Source organism: Passer montanus, unplaced genomic scaffold, assembly GCF_014805655.1.
Source record: "Passer montanus isolate IOZ18808 unplaced genomic scaffold, ASM1480565v1 scaffold49, whole genome shotgun sequence".
In the NCBI taxonomy this organism is placed as follows: domain Eukaryota; kingdom Metazoa; phylum Chordata; class Aves; order Passeriformes; family Passeridae; genus Passer; species Passer montanus.
Window position 1 is genome coordinate 2242771 of NW_024369818.1, and position 15163 is coordinate 2257933.

At 36.7% G+C, this 15163-nt stretch overlaps 1 protein-coding gene across 3 annotated transcripts in view; it reads right to left on the reverse strand.

Annotated features, from left to right (window-relative positions):
- Nucleotides 1–385: 385 nt before the first annotated feature.
- PCDH11X (protocadherin 11 X-linked) overlaps nt 386–15163 on the reverse strand; it is a 421119-nt gene continuing 406341 nt past the window's right edge. For 2 of the 3 annotated variants that reach the window (XM_039722627.1, XM_039722626.1), the window contains one exon: nt 386–4982. In XM_039722627.1, the coding sequence (XP_039578561.1) occupies nt 4594–4982 (389 nt within the window). In that variant the 3' untranslated portion in view covers nt 386–4593. The remainder of the gene's footprint in view (nt 4983–15163) is intronic. The other variant, XM_039722628.1, reaches the window with a different exon arrangement.

Sequence of the window (15163 nt, forward strand, 5' to 3'; positions counted from 1 at the left end):
CTCCTGCCTCCAGCTCATAATGATTTTCTATAAGTCAATGTATCAGAGGCATGGTACAAAGGGGGAGCTTGGTACAAAGAAAAATGGCACAGAAATGGAAGATCTTTCTGAGCATATAAAGCTCAATTGTTGTACACATTGTGTGAATATTTTTATTGCTTACCAGAAGCCTTCTACTCACATGCATGAAGCAACTGCAAATGAAGTTAAATTTTCTTGACTTTCTGACAGTTTGGGGCTTCCCAGTATAAAGAAATTTGGAAACTCCCACTTGAAAATGGGGGAAAAGTGTAGCTGGAGGAATACTTTTAAACAACTTATGTTTCAGAAACCCAAAGAAAACAGTGCAAAGGAGAAAACTGCTTTTGTGGATCTAGTTTATTAATAAGCATTGTAATTAACAAGACAACATGCTGTACAGAAACCTGAAATAGAACTACTGCAAATTGACTGGACTTGAAATGCTGCTGGACTGTATATGGTGTCCAGCTGCATTATTTGTAGAGTGTGGTTAGGGCTGTTTCAATACACAGACACACACTGCTCACTCTCAGATCCTGTAGTATGCCACAGAGCAGGGAGATTTCCCAGAAATACAAACTCAAATATTTACAAGAAATCGTCAATCTCTTTCTTCACTAGGGATAACATAAGTTATACACAATTTTCCTATGTATACCAAATAAAATCTTTGCCTTCAACTTTACTTTGTGTCTGCACAAACCAATTCCTTCCCATTTATTTACCCAGCTAAATCAGGGTAGTAAACTGCAGTGTGATCATTTAATTGCTTCTCATTGATTAAGAGTCGGTATTCAACCTGCAAAAGGAAAACGTGAGAAATCAAATAAAGCCGAGCTTAAATTTTCCAACTTTAAAACCTCAGCTTGACTCCAACGACCTTGAGCTATTCAACCATTAGCAGTGGAAATATTTAGGCTCTGCCTTAGGCTGGACCGAGCTGGGAGCAGGGGAACAGTGCTGGCTTTGGGCTCCCCATGGGTTACAGCTTGGTCCGGGTACAGCAGAGCCAAATTCCCTTCTCTGACGGAAATCCCGAATCCAGGAGGGATTTCCAGGCCCAGGGATGCCAAGGCTGGGCTCTGCTCCCGGCTGGGCTCAGCACCACAGGACTGATGCTGTGTGGAGCTGCCATTCATAAACCCCCAAGTCTTATTAGCACGGGCTCATTGCCATGCTAATTAGCTAAATGACCTGCATCCGGCCAGCTCCCAGCCCAGAGCAGGTGCTCTGCAGGCTCTGCCTGGCCAGGACACATACTCAATTATTCTTTAGAATATTTAGAATATTCAGAATGCAGCACAGCTCAGGAAAACAAAGAAACAGCATCTCTTACTTCAAACAGTTTGACTCGGTTCTTTCTTTTAACAGTTTTTAGTTTGTTTGTTTGTTTTTTATTTTAGCACTGACTGCTTTACAATATGGAAATAATCCTTTTTGCAATACTCACGAGTGCAACAAGCACGAGCTTGGAGGGGGAATAATCTAGGCTTGACTGTGTGACACATCACTTTGAAGGCAAAGGTTTTCCTTTATTGTTACACAGTATGGAACAAATCTAATCATGTAACTAGCATTTTACTGTATATTGTATATAGAATTGTTTTCTCCACAAATTCACACAAGTAAGATAAAATAAGTTAAATGACTAAAAAAGGAAAAAAAAATTACACAAAAATATACAGTCTATGTACTAGATAAATTATTTATATATATGGCAAGATGTGTAACGAGTCTCTAGTAACATTATTCCTCTGGATACTGACATGCTACTCAGAAAAATGCTGCCTCAAATGTGTATTTTTATATATTAGGGACATAATATATAAAAATGAGGGAACAATTTATCTCCTGATAGAGAATGTGTATTTACAAGTAATTGTTCTGTATCTTGTTGACTGAATTTTAGAATACCAAACACATTTTCCTGGATATAATGTTTAATACTTATAATCAGACTCATTTTTATAATGCTTTTTGTTTAAGTAATTTTTTATTGTTGTTTGGTTTGCGTGTTTTGTTGGTTTTTTCTTTGTTTGTTTTCAAGGGAAGGGGCAGGGTTAAGTGCTTCTCTGTCTTAGGGAAAAAACCAAAGTAACCCCTAAATATTTAAATTATTGAAGTTTGTTGGGTTTTTTCCCCTACCAATGAAAAAAACTCACTAATTCTGGGTCCTTCACCTTTTCCTATAAAAATTGTAAAATTGTAGAAATTAATTCTTTGCCAGGAAATTTCAGTTACAATTTTCAGACCCAAAAGAACTGTTGCAGGTGAAAAAAAAAAAGAAAAAAAAAGAGGGTTTTCCAATGGAGCTGCCAATTTTGTAAACATTTGGTATAGCAGCATCTGTACTAAAAACTAAAGACCTCTGCTTGCAATAGCAGGAATTACTGACAGCATTATTCTAAATTTGCACAATTAGTATGTTTGGTAAATCTGTGTAAACTACAGATAAGCTCATTTTTTGCATATCCCTGAAAATAACTGCCGAATTCTCTCCTCCTGATGTCTCCAAAGCAAACAAAGGGCTTTGTTTAGGTATGAATTAATTTGTCAATTTTTTAATTGTCGCAGAATTGGAAATGAGATGTGTCAGTACCCAAAGGATTGTGATTTTTTTCCAGGATTTACATGCAACTGGAAGCCAGTGTGCCACATCTTTTCTAAACATTATTGAAAACTACTTTAATTAAAAAAAAAAGGAAGCAAAAGAAGTACACCATTAGATAATCTGATGTCCATTAATTAAACCTTATCAGTAGGTTAAAAGTGAAGGTTTTTTAAAATTTTTACTTTGCACATAAAATCTAAATGTGGTTTGAATAGATTTACAGTGGGGACAGCGATATATAAAGCTACTTATACCTGCTGGGCACATAAGAGAAGCTCTTTTAGCATTCATTGGAAACCCTCAACAACTTGAACTTCTGTAAATTTTACAAGCAGCTAATATTACAGCATTTTTACACACAGTTTTGTTTATAAATTACAGATTTAAGTTACATTATGAAGCCTACATAGAGTTCTACCCATAGGAAATATTCACACACTGTTTTTCCCCTCCATACAGCTTCGATTGTCTCACTTAATGTAGCAATAAAACAAAAAAAAGTTATGCATTGTCTTAAAGGAAAAATTCCTTGGTATGTACATACTGCAAATGATTAAATGGCTAAAGACCAACAAAGTTCTAGAAGGAAATACTAGAGAAAATATGGGTTTTTTTCATCTAAGAAAGGAAACTCCTTTTCATCCACTGTGGAATTTACCAAGAGAATATATTCTCCAGTACAGAGAACATTGAAAAAAATCCTTCCTCTTTAAAGAGAATGACCTGGAGAGTTTTCAAGTAATATGATTAGGGTTTGTTTATATTAATCCAACTTCCATTACCTAGATCCTTCTTTCTTTGCTGAGCACTATCAGTCATTCTCTAACAGCTAATCCACAATGACAAGTACTTAATCTAACAGATTTGTGATGAAGTAACTAATATGATAGTTAAACTTTTACTGGATACTTACAACGGGTGAATAGAGCTGTAAAAAAAGCCGTACACATCACTATTAAATATTCTTTAAAACACTGGTAGCTTGCTGCCACAACATCACATCAGCCAAAAAAACTACCCCACTTCCTACTGTTTTCAGCAGTGCCCATGTAATTTTCAACTAACAGGAACAGTAGCCAAGCAAGCTCTGCAAGATTAAAAAAAGAAAAAAAAAAAAAAAAAAGAGAGAAATAGACTTATGGCTTAAAAAACATAATAAGTATAATATTGATCATTGAATTATTAAATAAAGGAAAATCTTAGAAATTAAAAAAAGTTGTTTGTTATTGTTTCCATTTTTGATCTTGGATATCCTCTCATTGTCATGTTGTTTATTTCACACAGAAAAAGCCTAGTTGAGAGCTTTCTATTTCATCTATTGCATTCTTTCAGAGAATAAATACCTGTACATTGAGCCAATAAAAAAATTAAAATAAAAATCAGTTGTCACGTACATTCTCCTTATTAATTATATAAAAGATAAATTTTGGTGGGAAGATATACCATCCTTCTGAAGAATTAGATTTTAGGATCTTATTAATTCTATTATGTCAAGCAATCAAATGAGAAATTGCTCACTTGATCTCTAAAGCTAAGCAAATGGAAGATGAAATCTATGAATATGCTATAAATTATAACAACAAAGAAAAATTTGAGTAAGTTATTTTTAGACTGCAATATTCCCCAAACTGTACGAAGGAATTGCCTTCAAAGGGAGAAAGAACTGCTGGCAGATATTTGCACTACATGGCCCATGTAAGAAAATGAACAGGATTTTGTTCTTCTTCTGATTGTTTCTGGGTTGTGGGTTCTCTTCCCCATTTTCTGGATTTTACCAAGAACTACAGTAAACCTTTCAACCAGGTCCTAAGGATTTAGAATTTCCGTTTCAGCTTTAGGATTCTATATACACAAATATTCACAAGCCTAACGAGTTTGTACGCGCCCGAGGAGCGGCGCTAGGCCGTGACTCTCCACAGTCACACTTAAAGCCTGAAATTCGGGATTTGTCAGATCTGCATTTACAGCTGGTGCTCGTGTATAAACGTGGTGCTGCTGCCAGCCCCCGGCGCCGGGTGGGACGCGGCGAAGTTTGCCAGGGGGATGACCTTGACGGGATCCTCGCCGGCGCAATGTCTTTCGCAGGTGTTGTAGAACTGGGGCCTGGGCCCTGCCTGGCCTTTGTCACTGTCGTCCTTTGGCGGCCTCCCGAGAGTGTGGCGTCCCTCGGGTCTGGCTCCCCGGCCCCAGCCTTGCTGGAAGCCAAACGATGGCAAGGAGGTGTTGGGCTGCTGGAACTGCGTCAGGGCCGGTGGCATCCAGCAGTTGTCGGAGTGGCCGAGGATGAGGCACTCCTGCGTGCAGTTCTCAGAGGCTTCGGCCAGAGCTTTCTGCAGGTTCACTTCGATAGCTGGAAGGGAGGAAAAGCACAAGACACCGTCAGGGGTGTGAGAACAGAGGCAGAGAGGGATTCAAGGTCAGCAAAGCAATTCCTGTCCTACAATGATGGCCACATTTTGGGAGGAAAATGCCTCCAGGTGCAGAGCTTCCGTGGAGGTTCAGATGTTGGGGCCCACAGTGTTGTCACAGTTCACACCATCATTAAAACTTTATAATAAACCCTTATACACTCGATTTTCTAGATCATACAACTGCTCAGGTTGGAAAACACTTCTAAGACAAGTAAGTTACACCATTAACCCAGCATTACCCCGTTCACCACTGAAAAAACCCCAAGTGCCACATCCACAATTTTTGAACATTCCCAGGATCCCCCAACTTCCTGAGCAGCCTCTTCCAATGCTTGCTGACCCCTTCAGTGAAGAAATTTTTTTCCTAATGTCCAATCTAAACCTCCTCTGGCACAACTTGACCATGTCCTCTGGACCAGCCACTGACCTAAAATAATATTTTCATTCCTTGCAATTGACATTTCTGTAATAAAGATAAAAAACTTTATAAAAATTAATGCCATTACTCTAGATATTTGCATAGAACTACTTGAAAAAAAAGAACTTTTTTGTTTTGTTTCCTTAAAACTGGATTTTTTATTGTTTTCCTTTGCTTAAAGTAAAAACCCCTAAATTGGGCACTAGCCAAAGATGGTCCATTGGCCTCAAAGATGCACTCAAGTGTTATAAGAATGAAAGAGCCTAACAGCTATTTTAAAGAGAATTGATTTCTCTGTGCATTCAATACTGGACACCTTGAAAAATCAAAGAGTACTAGCAAAAGAAGATGTAACCTCTATATTTTGCTAGTAATCAAAGCAGATTTCTTCAGTAGATGCAAGGCATGTGCCCTTGCAAAAGGATTGTAGAAATGTTAATTTGTTCAAAGGCAAAGTAAACTACTAAATCTGAAAGATGTTCATATGTAATACATAAATATTCTTGATCTGTTTCATTTAAGTTGTGGTTTTAGCATAGTAGGCAAATTAAAAATTAATGGAATTAAATTTCTACACATGATTCCTCAAAACAGATTTAATATTGCAAGTGTTAATTTTATATTCTCCTCCTGTATATGTGGTTAAATACTTTAAAAGTGCAGAATATCTGATTGGATATTTCCTTGTGTTTTCTTCAAAAAACTTCCCAATGAAAGATACAAACATATTTTTAATACCTGTCTTAATGAAAATAGCACTTAAAATTGGATTCTGGCTCATAAGCACTGGAGAAGGAATGCCACAAAAATTACTTATAGCAATGAGAGTGCTGAGTAGGAGCCTCCCACCCTCTGAGCTTTATGTTTAAACAGATGCTGCATTTCTGTCTTAACAAATATTTTGCATGTTGAAATCTGTGTAAAGCTGCAGAGCACAAACACTTATTTCCATGTTACATCTCAATACAAAGGAATTAAGTTTTTCCTTCAGGCATTGCTGCTGTCCAAACCAGGATACATTTTTTAAAAAATCTACCATGTTTAAGAAGACAGCTGGTTGCTTGTTATATCATGAATGCTCCATTCTTGATTATTTCTCCTTCAGGATGCTGTATGTGTCAGTTAGAGGAGTGATTGTTTATAAATGTTATTTTGGTGTATTGCTGGCATTTCAACATGTCCTCAGTCATTTTGCCTAAGTATTTTTCAGTTTAATCCTGACAAAGCTTTGGCACCTTGCTGTTGCAATACTAATCCACTTTTGATGGGCAGTAGGAGACATAAATATGGAAATAATTCAGTGCAGTCTATAGTTACTGCAAAAAAGAAAAGTTTCTAGTGGTAGATTAGTCTAATCTTTCTGTGTCCTACTATCTGCTATTAGAGACATAAATTTAAGTATATTCAAGTCTTTTAAGCTCCTTAATTATCCAGGTTTGCTTCTATTCTGATGAAGGCAATCCACTGAAATCAGGTACAACCTTGACAAAGTGTGGAATTATCCCCATTTTGTAGAGAAACTGGTCCTTTTTGCATTAATTTAAACCCCCTTAAAATGCTATTCATTCAGTTAAAATGTTAAACACACAGTTATTTATTTGGAAATAATACTTGTTTTGAATTCTTCACAGCAAGCGGTTACAACACTTCTACTGTACCATTTTTCTCAAACTACAGTAAGAGAGTACACAAAGCTGAAACAGCAAAAGGAAGCATTTGACAATAAAAGTTTAACATTTAACATTGGCAAGGCAACTGTGGAAGGAAAAAGGTCACGTATAAAACAGCCTCCACACCATTTCAAAGATCAGGACAGTAATTTTGTGCCACGTGCTGTCAGACTACCTGGAGACTTGGAACAGGTTACCATGTTAAGAATAAGAATATTGTTAAAGTTGCAGTCTTGCTTATTCTGTTAATAAAGAGATATTTTATTCTGAGTTTTAGTTTTATTTAAAAAAAAAAATTGAAAAAAAGAACACAAGAAAGAAAACCCCAAAGCTTTATAATTATCCTGGACACAATCGTAAGATATGAATACAAATTATTTTGGTATTAAGTTGGTTTTTTCCTTTTTTTTTCTTTTTAATATAAAAGTCTGCCAATGCAGGATCGTTTAGAAGAAACATCTTTTGTAGAAGTCATAATCTTTCTTTTAATCCTGTTTCAATATTGTTGCCAGAGTATGCTTTTCATTAGTGCTTATGGTTAATATCATGTAAAATATACAGTTTTCCTTATCTTTGAAAAAAAACTCTTCTAAGTCAAACAAACAAACAACTTTCCCGACCCACTAAGCAAATACTCTTGGAAAATGATTCAAACTAGAGCAAACTGTAGGAAAATGAATATTCACTGAGCATTATCTATTTTTTCCTGCTCTTCCAGGCCATGAAATAGATTTCCTTTTTGTCAAACCCATTCTCTATTTTCCTTACGTATCATTCCAGCCACACTTGTGGGAGGTGTGAAGCTCAGTGTTCAAGTGGTCCTTTATCAGAGGATTTGCAAATTGACCATGGCACCTTCTGGCTGCTACTCTTTAAGCTTCCTTCTATTTTGTTTCTTTGCAAGTCATTCTAAATGTGGGTGACAATCAAATATTCTGAAAGTTTCCCTCTCATTCCAAAGTAGTAGTGCAGGTGATTATTCTGCATAGTCTGATAAGTAATCAGGGGAAGGAAACACCTCTGACACCTGCCTCTACCCATCAAGGAAGAGAAAGTTCCAGCTGTCTCTGAATATTTTCAGAAGAAATGATGGTTCTTGCAAGTGAAATTCAGTGTCTGGTACCATCTTCTCACACAAGACATGACAAGTTTATAAATGGAAATAGGAGTTTGCATATTCCCCACATATTATGAATAAAGAGTACATTCTATTGAACTCTTAGCAGTCTCACTAATTTCTTACTTCACACAGTTATAAACCCTCAATTTTAGATATATTTTCCATACTACCTGGAGACATTTCAAACATGACATTCAAATAATACAAAAGAGAATTTTTAATTCATATAAATGATCACACTCATACACATGTGAGTTTACCACTTTGATTTGAACTCCAGGTTGTTTTAGGAATGCATTTTTTTTTAATTGTCTGCAGAACTAAGAACATTTTTAAAGAAAGTGTCTGTCAGCTCTTAAGAAATGTTTAGATCAGAACTGTCAAATATAGCTAAAAGCACAACAGTTAAAAGACTTTCTTCATTGTTCCACAGTCTCATCATTTATAGTTCAAAACAGTTTTCAAGAATATTTACCTTCACTCAAGAAAATGTGGAATTTCAGCCTTACCAGATAGCCTTCCTTCAGTTAAAACAGTTACAAAAAATACCTAAAAAAGGTATGGTTTTTTTTGTTTTGTTTGACCAGAGACTTCCTATGGTTATAAAGTCTGAGTGGGACTTCAGAGGTACTAAATAAAAATGTAAATTCTCCTCTTTGCTCTTTGGAGATGAAAACTCAACATCTCAACACTGCTACTCTCTTTCTCAGTCTATAAAATGTGGCACAATTCTTTGGCATTTCCAGCTTAATATCATGTTCCATTTTTAAGACTGTTTCTTGTGGAAAATTCACAAAGCAAGACAGGCTGTCGGTACAAGTACGTTACCAGCAGTCTCAGAATGGTGAAAAGTTACAATTATGGAATCATTTTGGTTGGAAAAACCTGTGAGATTATTGCAGTGCATACTTGGTGTACAGACAACATACTTTCTTTTCTACCCATTCCCTCCAGCCTTAAAAGAGACATGTATTACTGAAAGAACATCAAGAGAACTTTGCTCACTCTGCCCTGAAGTCATCACTTGACCACAGAATCACAGAGATTAGGCTGGAAAGCATTTTTGGTCTCACCCTCTGCTCATATCTGGATATACTGGTTGAAAACAAAGAGAGTAGCCCTTCCAAAAGGCCAAACTTTCAGAACTGTACATATCCCTTAAAAGAAGAAAAATCCAAATGCGTGTGCTGAAAGGAAGATGTGCTTTCCTAAGGGTTGGACAATCCAGAACACAAGCTCCTGGAGAAGCCTTAAAAGATCTCCACCTTTACCCACATGTGTAGCAATGATCAAAAGACATTTGTAAATGCATTCATTAGCAAAGTACTCGGATTCATTAGAAGTTCAATACTCAGATTCGTTAGAAGTTCAGAAACCACCAGACTGCACTATACCAATGCAGGTTTAGGGGCATAGAAACAGCGCAAAGAAAATTTCCAAACCAATTAAAAAAAAAAAAAAGGAGAAAAACCTTAAACTACAGAATACAGAGTGCTTGAATCTTAAAGCCATGTAGCTGAAGTCGTAATGAAAAGCCAGTTTTGAATTTGACACATTTTGGATGCAAACCATCCAGTGTTACATTTAGCGCACTCTTGTTTCATAATAAAGCAAGCAACAATTAGCAAGCAATTAAGCAAATTGCCCATAATTATGCCATTGCTGAGCTATTTTTCATATTTTCACAACACAGCACATATATGAATACATGGCTTGCAGTGCCAACACTGTTCTGTCAGCACCCAGAAGTGCCTCTCGTTTACTGAAGCGTTTCGTTTTCAGCAGCTCCCAGAGCACCTCCAGCGCTCTCTGCTCAGCAGGAACCCACCAGAGTGATGAAGATGACAACCCCAACTCCCCCTCTCAGCCAGAAGTTCCTAAGGAATGGGTCAGGCTCCCCCAGCACGTTGTGCCCGTGTGTATTTACTAAATGTGGTACTAAATCTGAGCAGGAACTCAAGCGTAATGCAGGGAAATTATCATCTGGAATTACCCTGGTGACCAAAAGTGGCCACTTGAGTAACATCATTTAGAGTCTCCACCATATGAGGGGAACAGAAATGTCATTAACAATAAAAAAGGGAGGGGGGCATAGTAGTTAGTGTAAACTGGGTTACTTTAATAAGGTCAGGAGGAAGAAGCTTGAATATAGAAACCCTAAATGAGTGCTGCTATAATATACTCTAGCTTTTTGGTTTAATAATAAAATGCCTTTGGGAGGAGTTCCCTATGAATATTTTATTTCCTGTATACGTCTCAATAAATTAAAAACCTAAAAGAGTTACTTAAATTCTACCCTTGGAACCTTTTTATTCAAAGAACAAGTAGGACACACCACTCTCTAATTTTCAGCTGCGTGCACAGAACTTGCTTTGCTTGTGAGAAATCAGAGGAAGATTGATCCTCCAGAAGTTCTGACTGAGGAACCAACAGGCATGAGGGAAATCACATTTCCTGTGCTACCTAGGCTTGCCAGATTGTGCTGGGTAGCTTGCAAGGATCAGCTCTGCTCCCATTCCAGTGAACACAGTTTATATCCTAACAGCCTTGGTTTTAATTTGAATTTAATCAGAAAAAATACTTCTCGTGAAATCCAAATGATGGGATGAGGTATGAGGATTTTGCACCTGAATTCAACAAATTAAGTAAACATTATTAAAGATGGCCAAGGAAAAGTTGGTGAGGGAGAGAGGAAATGAGGGAAGTGCCAGGGCAAGTGAGTCAGCCTCTGGTAATTCCTGTCTCATTAACTACTCTTGTGAAGTGAATCTTTCCCTCACAAACAATAGGCCACACATAAAGCACATTAATCTTTCATTTGGTTACCTCATTATTATTCTGACTAGAACCTCAATCTTGTATTAATCATACCCAAGATATGGTCTAAAGGCAATGCTCCTGTAAAAAGTTCAGCTTCAATAATTACTGTTTTCCACAGAAAGAGATTTCACATAAAAAAGGGGAAAAAAAAGAAAACACAACAAAACCAAGCCCCCAAACCTCTTGCAAACTCTTTTTTTCAGCCTAATGAACATGAGTGTGACAGAGTACATGGCAGTGACCCTTACTGCTCTAACAGTCCAACTGAATTCATCTTTTATGCCCATGTTTTGCTAAAATTTATGGAAAAATATATGGTCATTTACAAAGGCTGCATGTTTCTTGGCCTATAAAGTGTATATTGAGTTTTCAATGAGAATTTTAACTATAACTAGTAAATATAATGACCATCTAAAATGGATAACCTAAAATCTAATATATTGATAACAATACTGGCTAATACAATGTGCTTTATTTAATATTTAATTAACTGCTTCCCATTTGTACTGAACCTTCTTAATTATTAATACATGGTTCATTATTTAACATGGAATATAAATTCAAATTCAAATCAATTAAACAAGGTGAAACTACATAGTGAGAAATGGTTTATCCTCCAGCAATAACCTTTGACCTGGAAGTATAGTAAAGAGTGAAATTAGCATTTTTTTCCCCCCATACCTGCAAAGATTATGCATTTTAAGTGATACTTATTAAGCTCTGCTACTGATGTAAAATTCCTGTAATAAACACAACCTCCTACAATAAAATGCTGAATAAAAAAGGGCTTCAGCTGTCACTTTCCAGAGAATTTACAAAGAATATAACACTACAACTAGTTTTTCAAATTTAAGTTTCACATGAAATTATGTGTGTCCATGAAAGAAAGATAGTTTATTGATTTTACTGAAAGTTACTAAATATCCCAAAAGAGTGAGGATTCATAAAGAGAACTAACAATCACTATGCAATCTACATAAACTCACTTTGGTGTGGAAACAGAAAAAAATGCATTTCCTAAGCTTAGGCTGTGTAATCAAAAAATCAGATACATCAATCAAAAATTCTGATACATCAGAGCAAAGATCTGGGCTTGGAGATGGGATGAGTGTCAGAAAGAGATGCAGGGAAGAGAATTTCTGGGAAGGACAGGGTGAGTAGCACTAACCCTTGATAAAGGACCCACATGAACGTATCCATATTCTTTTATCCCAACTAATCCCAGATTCCAACACTTGTGCCAAGGAGCAGACTGGGCATCAGCAGAGCTCAGGGGCTGGGTGAGGAGGATGGGCATGAGCAGAAATTCCTGCTCAGTTCTGGTCACACACAGCAGCCCCTTCAAGGGAAAAACCCCTCAAAAGTCTGTGTTTACACCCTCTGTGCACTTCAGACTCCTGGTGTATCTCCATGCCAAATGGGGCTCTGCCTTCCTTTTATTTCACATTTCCATATTTTTATTTACAGTAAAAAATAAACAAAAGTTTGATGGAAAGTAGAATGGTAAAAAAATCTTTTAAATGAAGTAATTGAACAACTGTGGGCAATTGGTCACAGTTCAGACACTTAAATGAAACATTAATTTCAAAAGGGAGTCATAAAATGCCCAAATGCTCAATGAGCTAGTAAACAGATATCTCCTGTGGTAACTTAAAAGATAGCCAGTATAAGTTGATCTGGATTGTGTTTTCATCAGATATACACAAGCAGAAATTTAAAGTCAAAGACCACTACAGCAGCAAACAAAACAAACCCACGACAATCTAAAAATATTCTGTACCTTTTTGGTGACTCCAACTGCATTTCAAATAAAACAAACAAACTATATTTCTTTATTAGAATATTACTAAACTTTTTTTTTTACTATGGATACCGTGTTTATTTTCAAATACTTCTAAAAATTTTTTAAATAATTACGTATGCTGATATCTATGTGACACACTATGTTTTTTTGAGTGCTGATAGCTGTTACATTTTATTGGACCATCTGTTGATTCATTCCAGTTGAATATATAAATAAAACTTGCTGAGGGTTTTTTGACAAAAGAATTTTCCCATCAAAAATGCAGTTTCAGAATTCAAATTCTTTGTGATAGTGTTGATTCACATTACATTTGGGGTTATAAAGTGTGGTACCAGGTAGTGTCCATTTTCTCCATTCAATTAATTTTCACATATTTCTTTACAATATGAGGATCCTTCATATTATGAAGAAATGGCATTATTGAATGGAAATGTTCTCATTTCTCCAAAGCTGTCCTTCAGATTTTACGTTTCACAATAAATATAAATTCAGGTTATGATTCTGAGAAGCAGCACCATGGCATGAGCAACACGGCCTATCAATTATCAGAGCTATTCCCCTTTTCTGAATTCCCTGCAAATCCCTTGCCACTACTGCAGGAGAATAAACCTTGTGCTCCACCTCAAAATTTAAAAAACCTTAATTATGAATGATTAGGATAAATATTTCAGGGTCAGAGGCCAGGGTTTTTAATTCCCCTAAAGCAGCATGCTGGCTCTGCTGTGTTTTTTAGATCCCTTCATGACAACCAACAACCTTGAGGAAGGACGGGCTGGAGGAGTAAAACTCCAGCGTTCCACCTCCCTGAGAGGACACTCTCCTCCATATGGCTGCAGCTCAGGAGGGTTTTCCTCTTGGAGAACCCTCTCAAGCACAGCCTCCTCCATGGCTACACAGCAGCTTCCATCCAATTTTTCACAGCAGTTTTCTGTCAAGACCACTTTGTCAATCTGCCACCGACTACCCTCAGTGGGCCCACGGAGCTACTCATCCCTTTGACAAAGGCTCCAAAAAGTGTGAACACATGGAAAGGGCCATGTTTGATTAACAACCTTGTGATTGCCGTAAAAATGAAATTTGAAAGGTAATAATTACATTTGTAATTACCTAGGTCTAAATCTCTTATGTTTCCTACTCCCTGTATTTCTGGGCAGCTGGAGCAATGACTCATTAATAATAATAAAGTCATTTAACCCTGCAGGCACATTACAAGGAGAAAGATGTCATTTGTCACCAACACAAATAGAACAATCACTGAAGGATACAGCAAGACCACTATTTCATATTTATTGCAAATGATAAAAGGGACATTTTGCACTCATTCTCACCATGACATCCCAATCTGCTTTTTAATTATCAGCAAACATAAGGGGACAGCATACAACATATGAGGGCCTGCTAATAATGCATTGTCCTGCAGTGACATTTCCATAATCACTTTAAATCTACCCTATACATATGTACTAGTTAAAGCTTTCAGCTCTTGCAATCATACCCCCTAGTAAGGAATGAATTATCCTCTGCAGATTGAGCACACAAAAGCAGCCCTTCTGCAGAGTTTGAGGGTCTGAGAGCTGACATGTGCCTTGCTATTACTTTAAGTGATAAGGTTTGACATTCTGTTGCACTTATGGTCGAGCACAGTGTGACTTAAAAATAAATGCAATTGTATTTTTAGGCCGAGAACTTTGCAGTTGTAAATCTCACTGGCGAGAGTTTAGACAAGGACTTCTGCAAGTCACTTAATTTTCAAGTGCTTTTCAGTGTTGATTTGTTCTTTGCTTCCTCAAGAGCTCAACAAGAACTCTTAGGTGACACAAATACCCTTTTTCATGGGGAACTCAAGTAAGTTACTCAGAATTTACTAGATTTTTACAAAGTATTACTGATAATACTCCCTGTCTATGAAATAAACTTCTGAGGAAAAGACTATTCTTTCCCTACGTGATTTTATTCAAAGACATGAAACTTTGAGGGAAAATTCATGCAGAGAAATTTCTCCTATGCTATTACTATGAAAGCAAATGAAAGGAAGATTCAGGTAAATAATATAAGTTTCAATTCCATTAAACTAGAACTACAATTTCTTCCTTGCTTTGCTTATTCATCAGTAGTTATCTAACCACCAGGCAGGTATGAAGACCAGAGAACAAACTTAACAATGTGAAGTTATAAACTGTTAATGTGTGGGTTAGAAAGGAGGTAAGCAAACCTCCTAAATCTGTTTGTATTTTCCCCAGGTGCCACAACAATCTGTAGAAAGACATGCTTTCAAAACGTAAATAAGT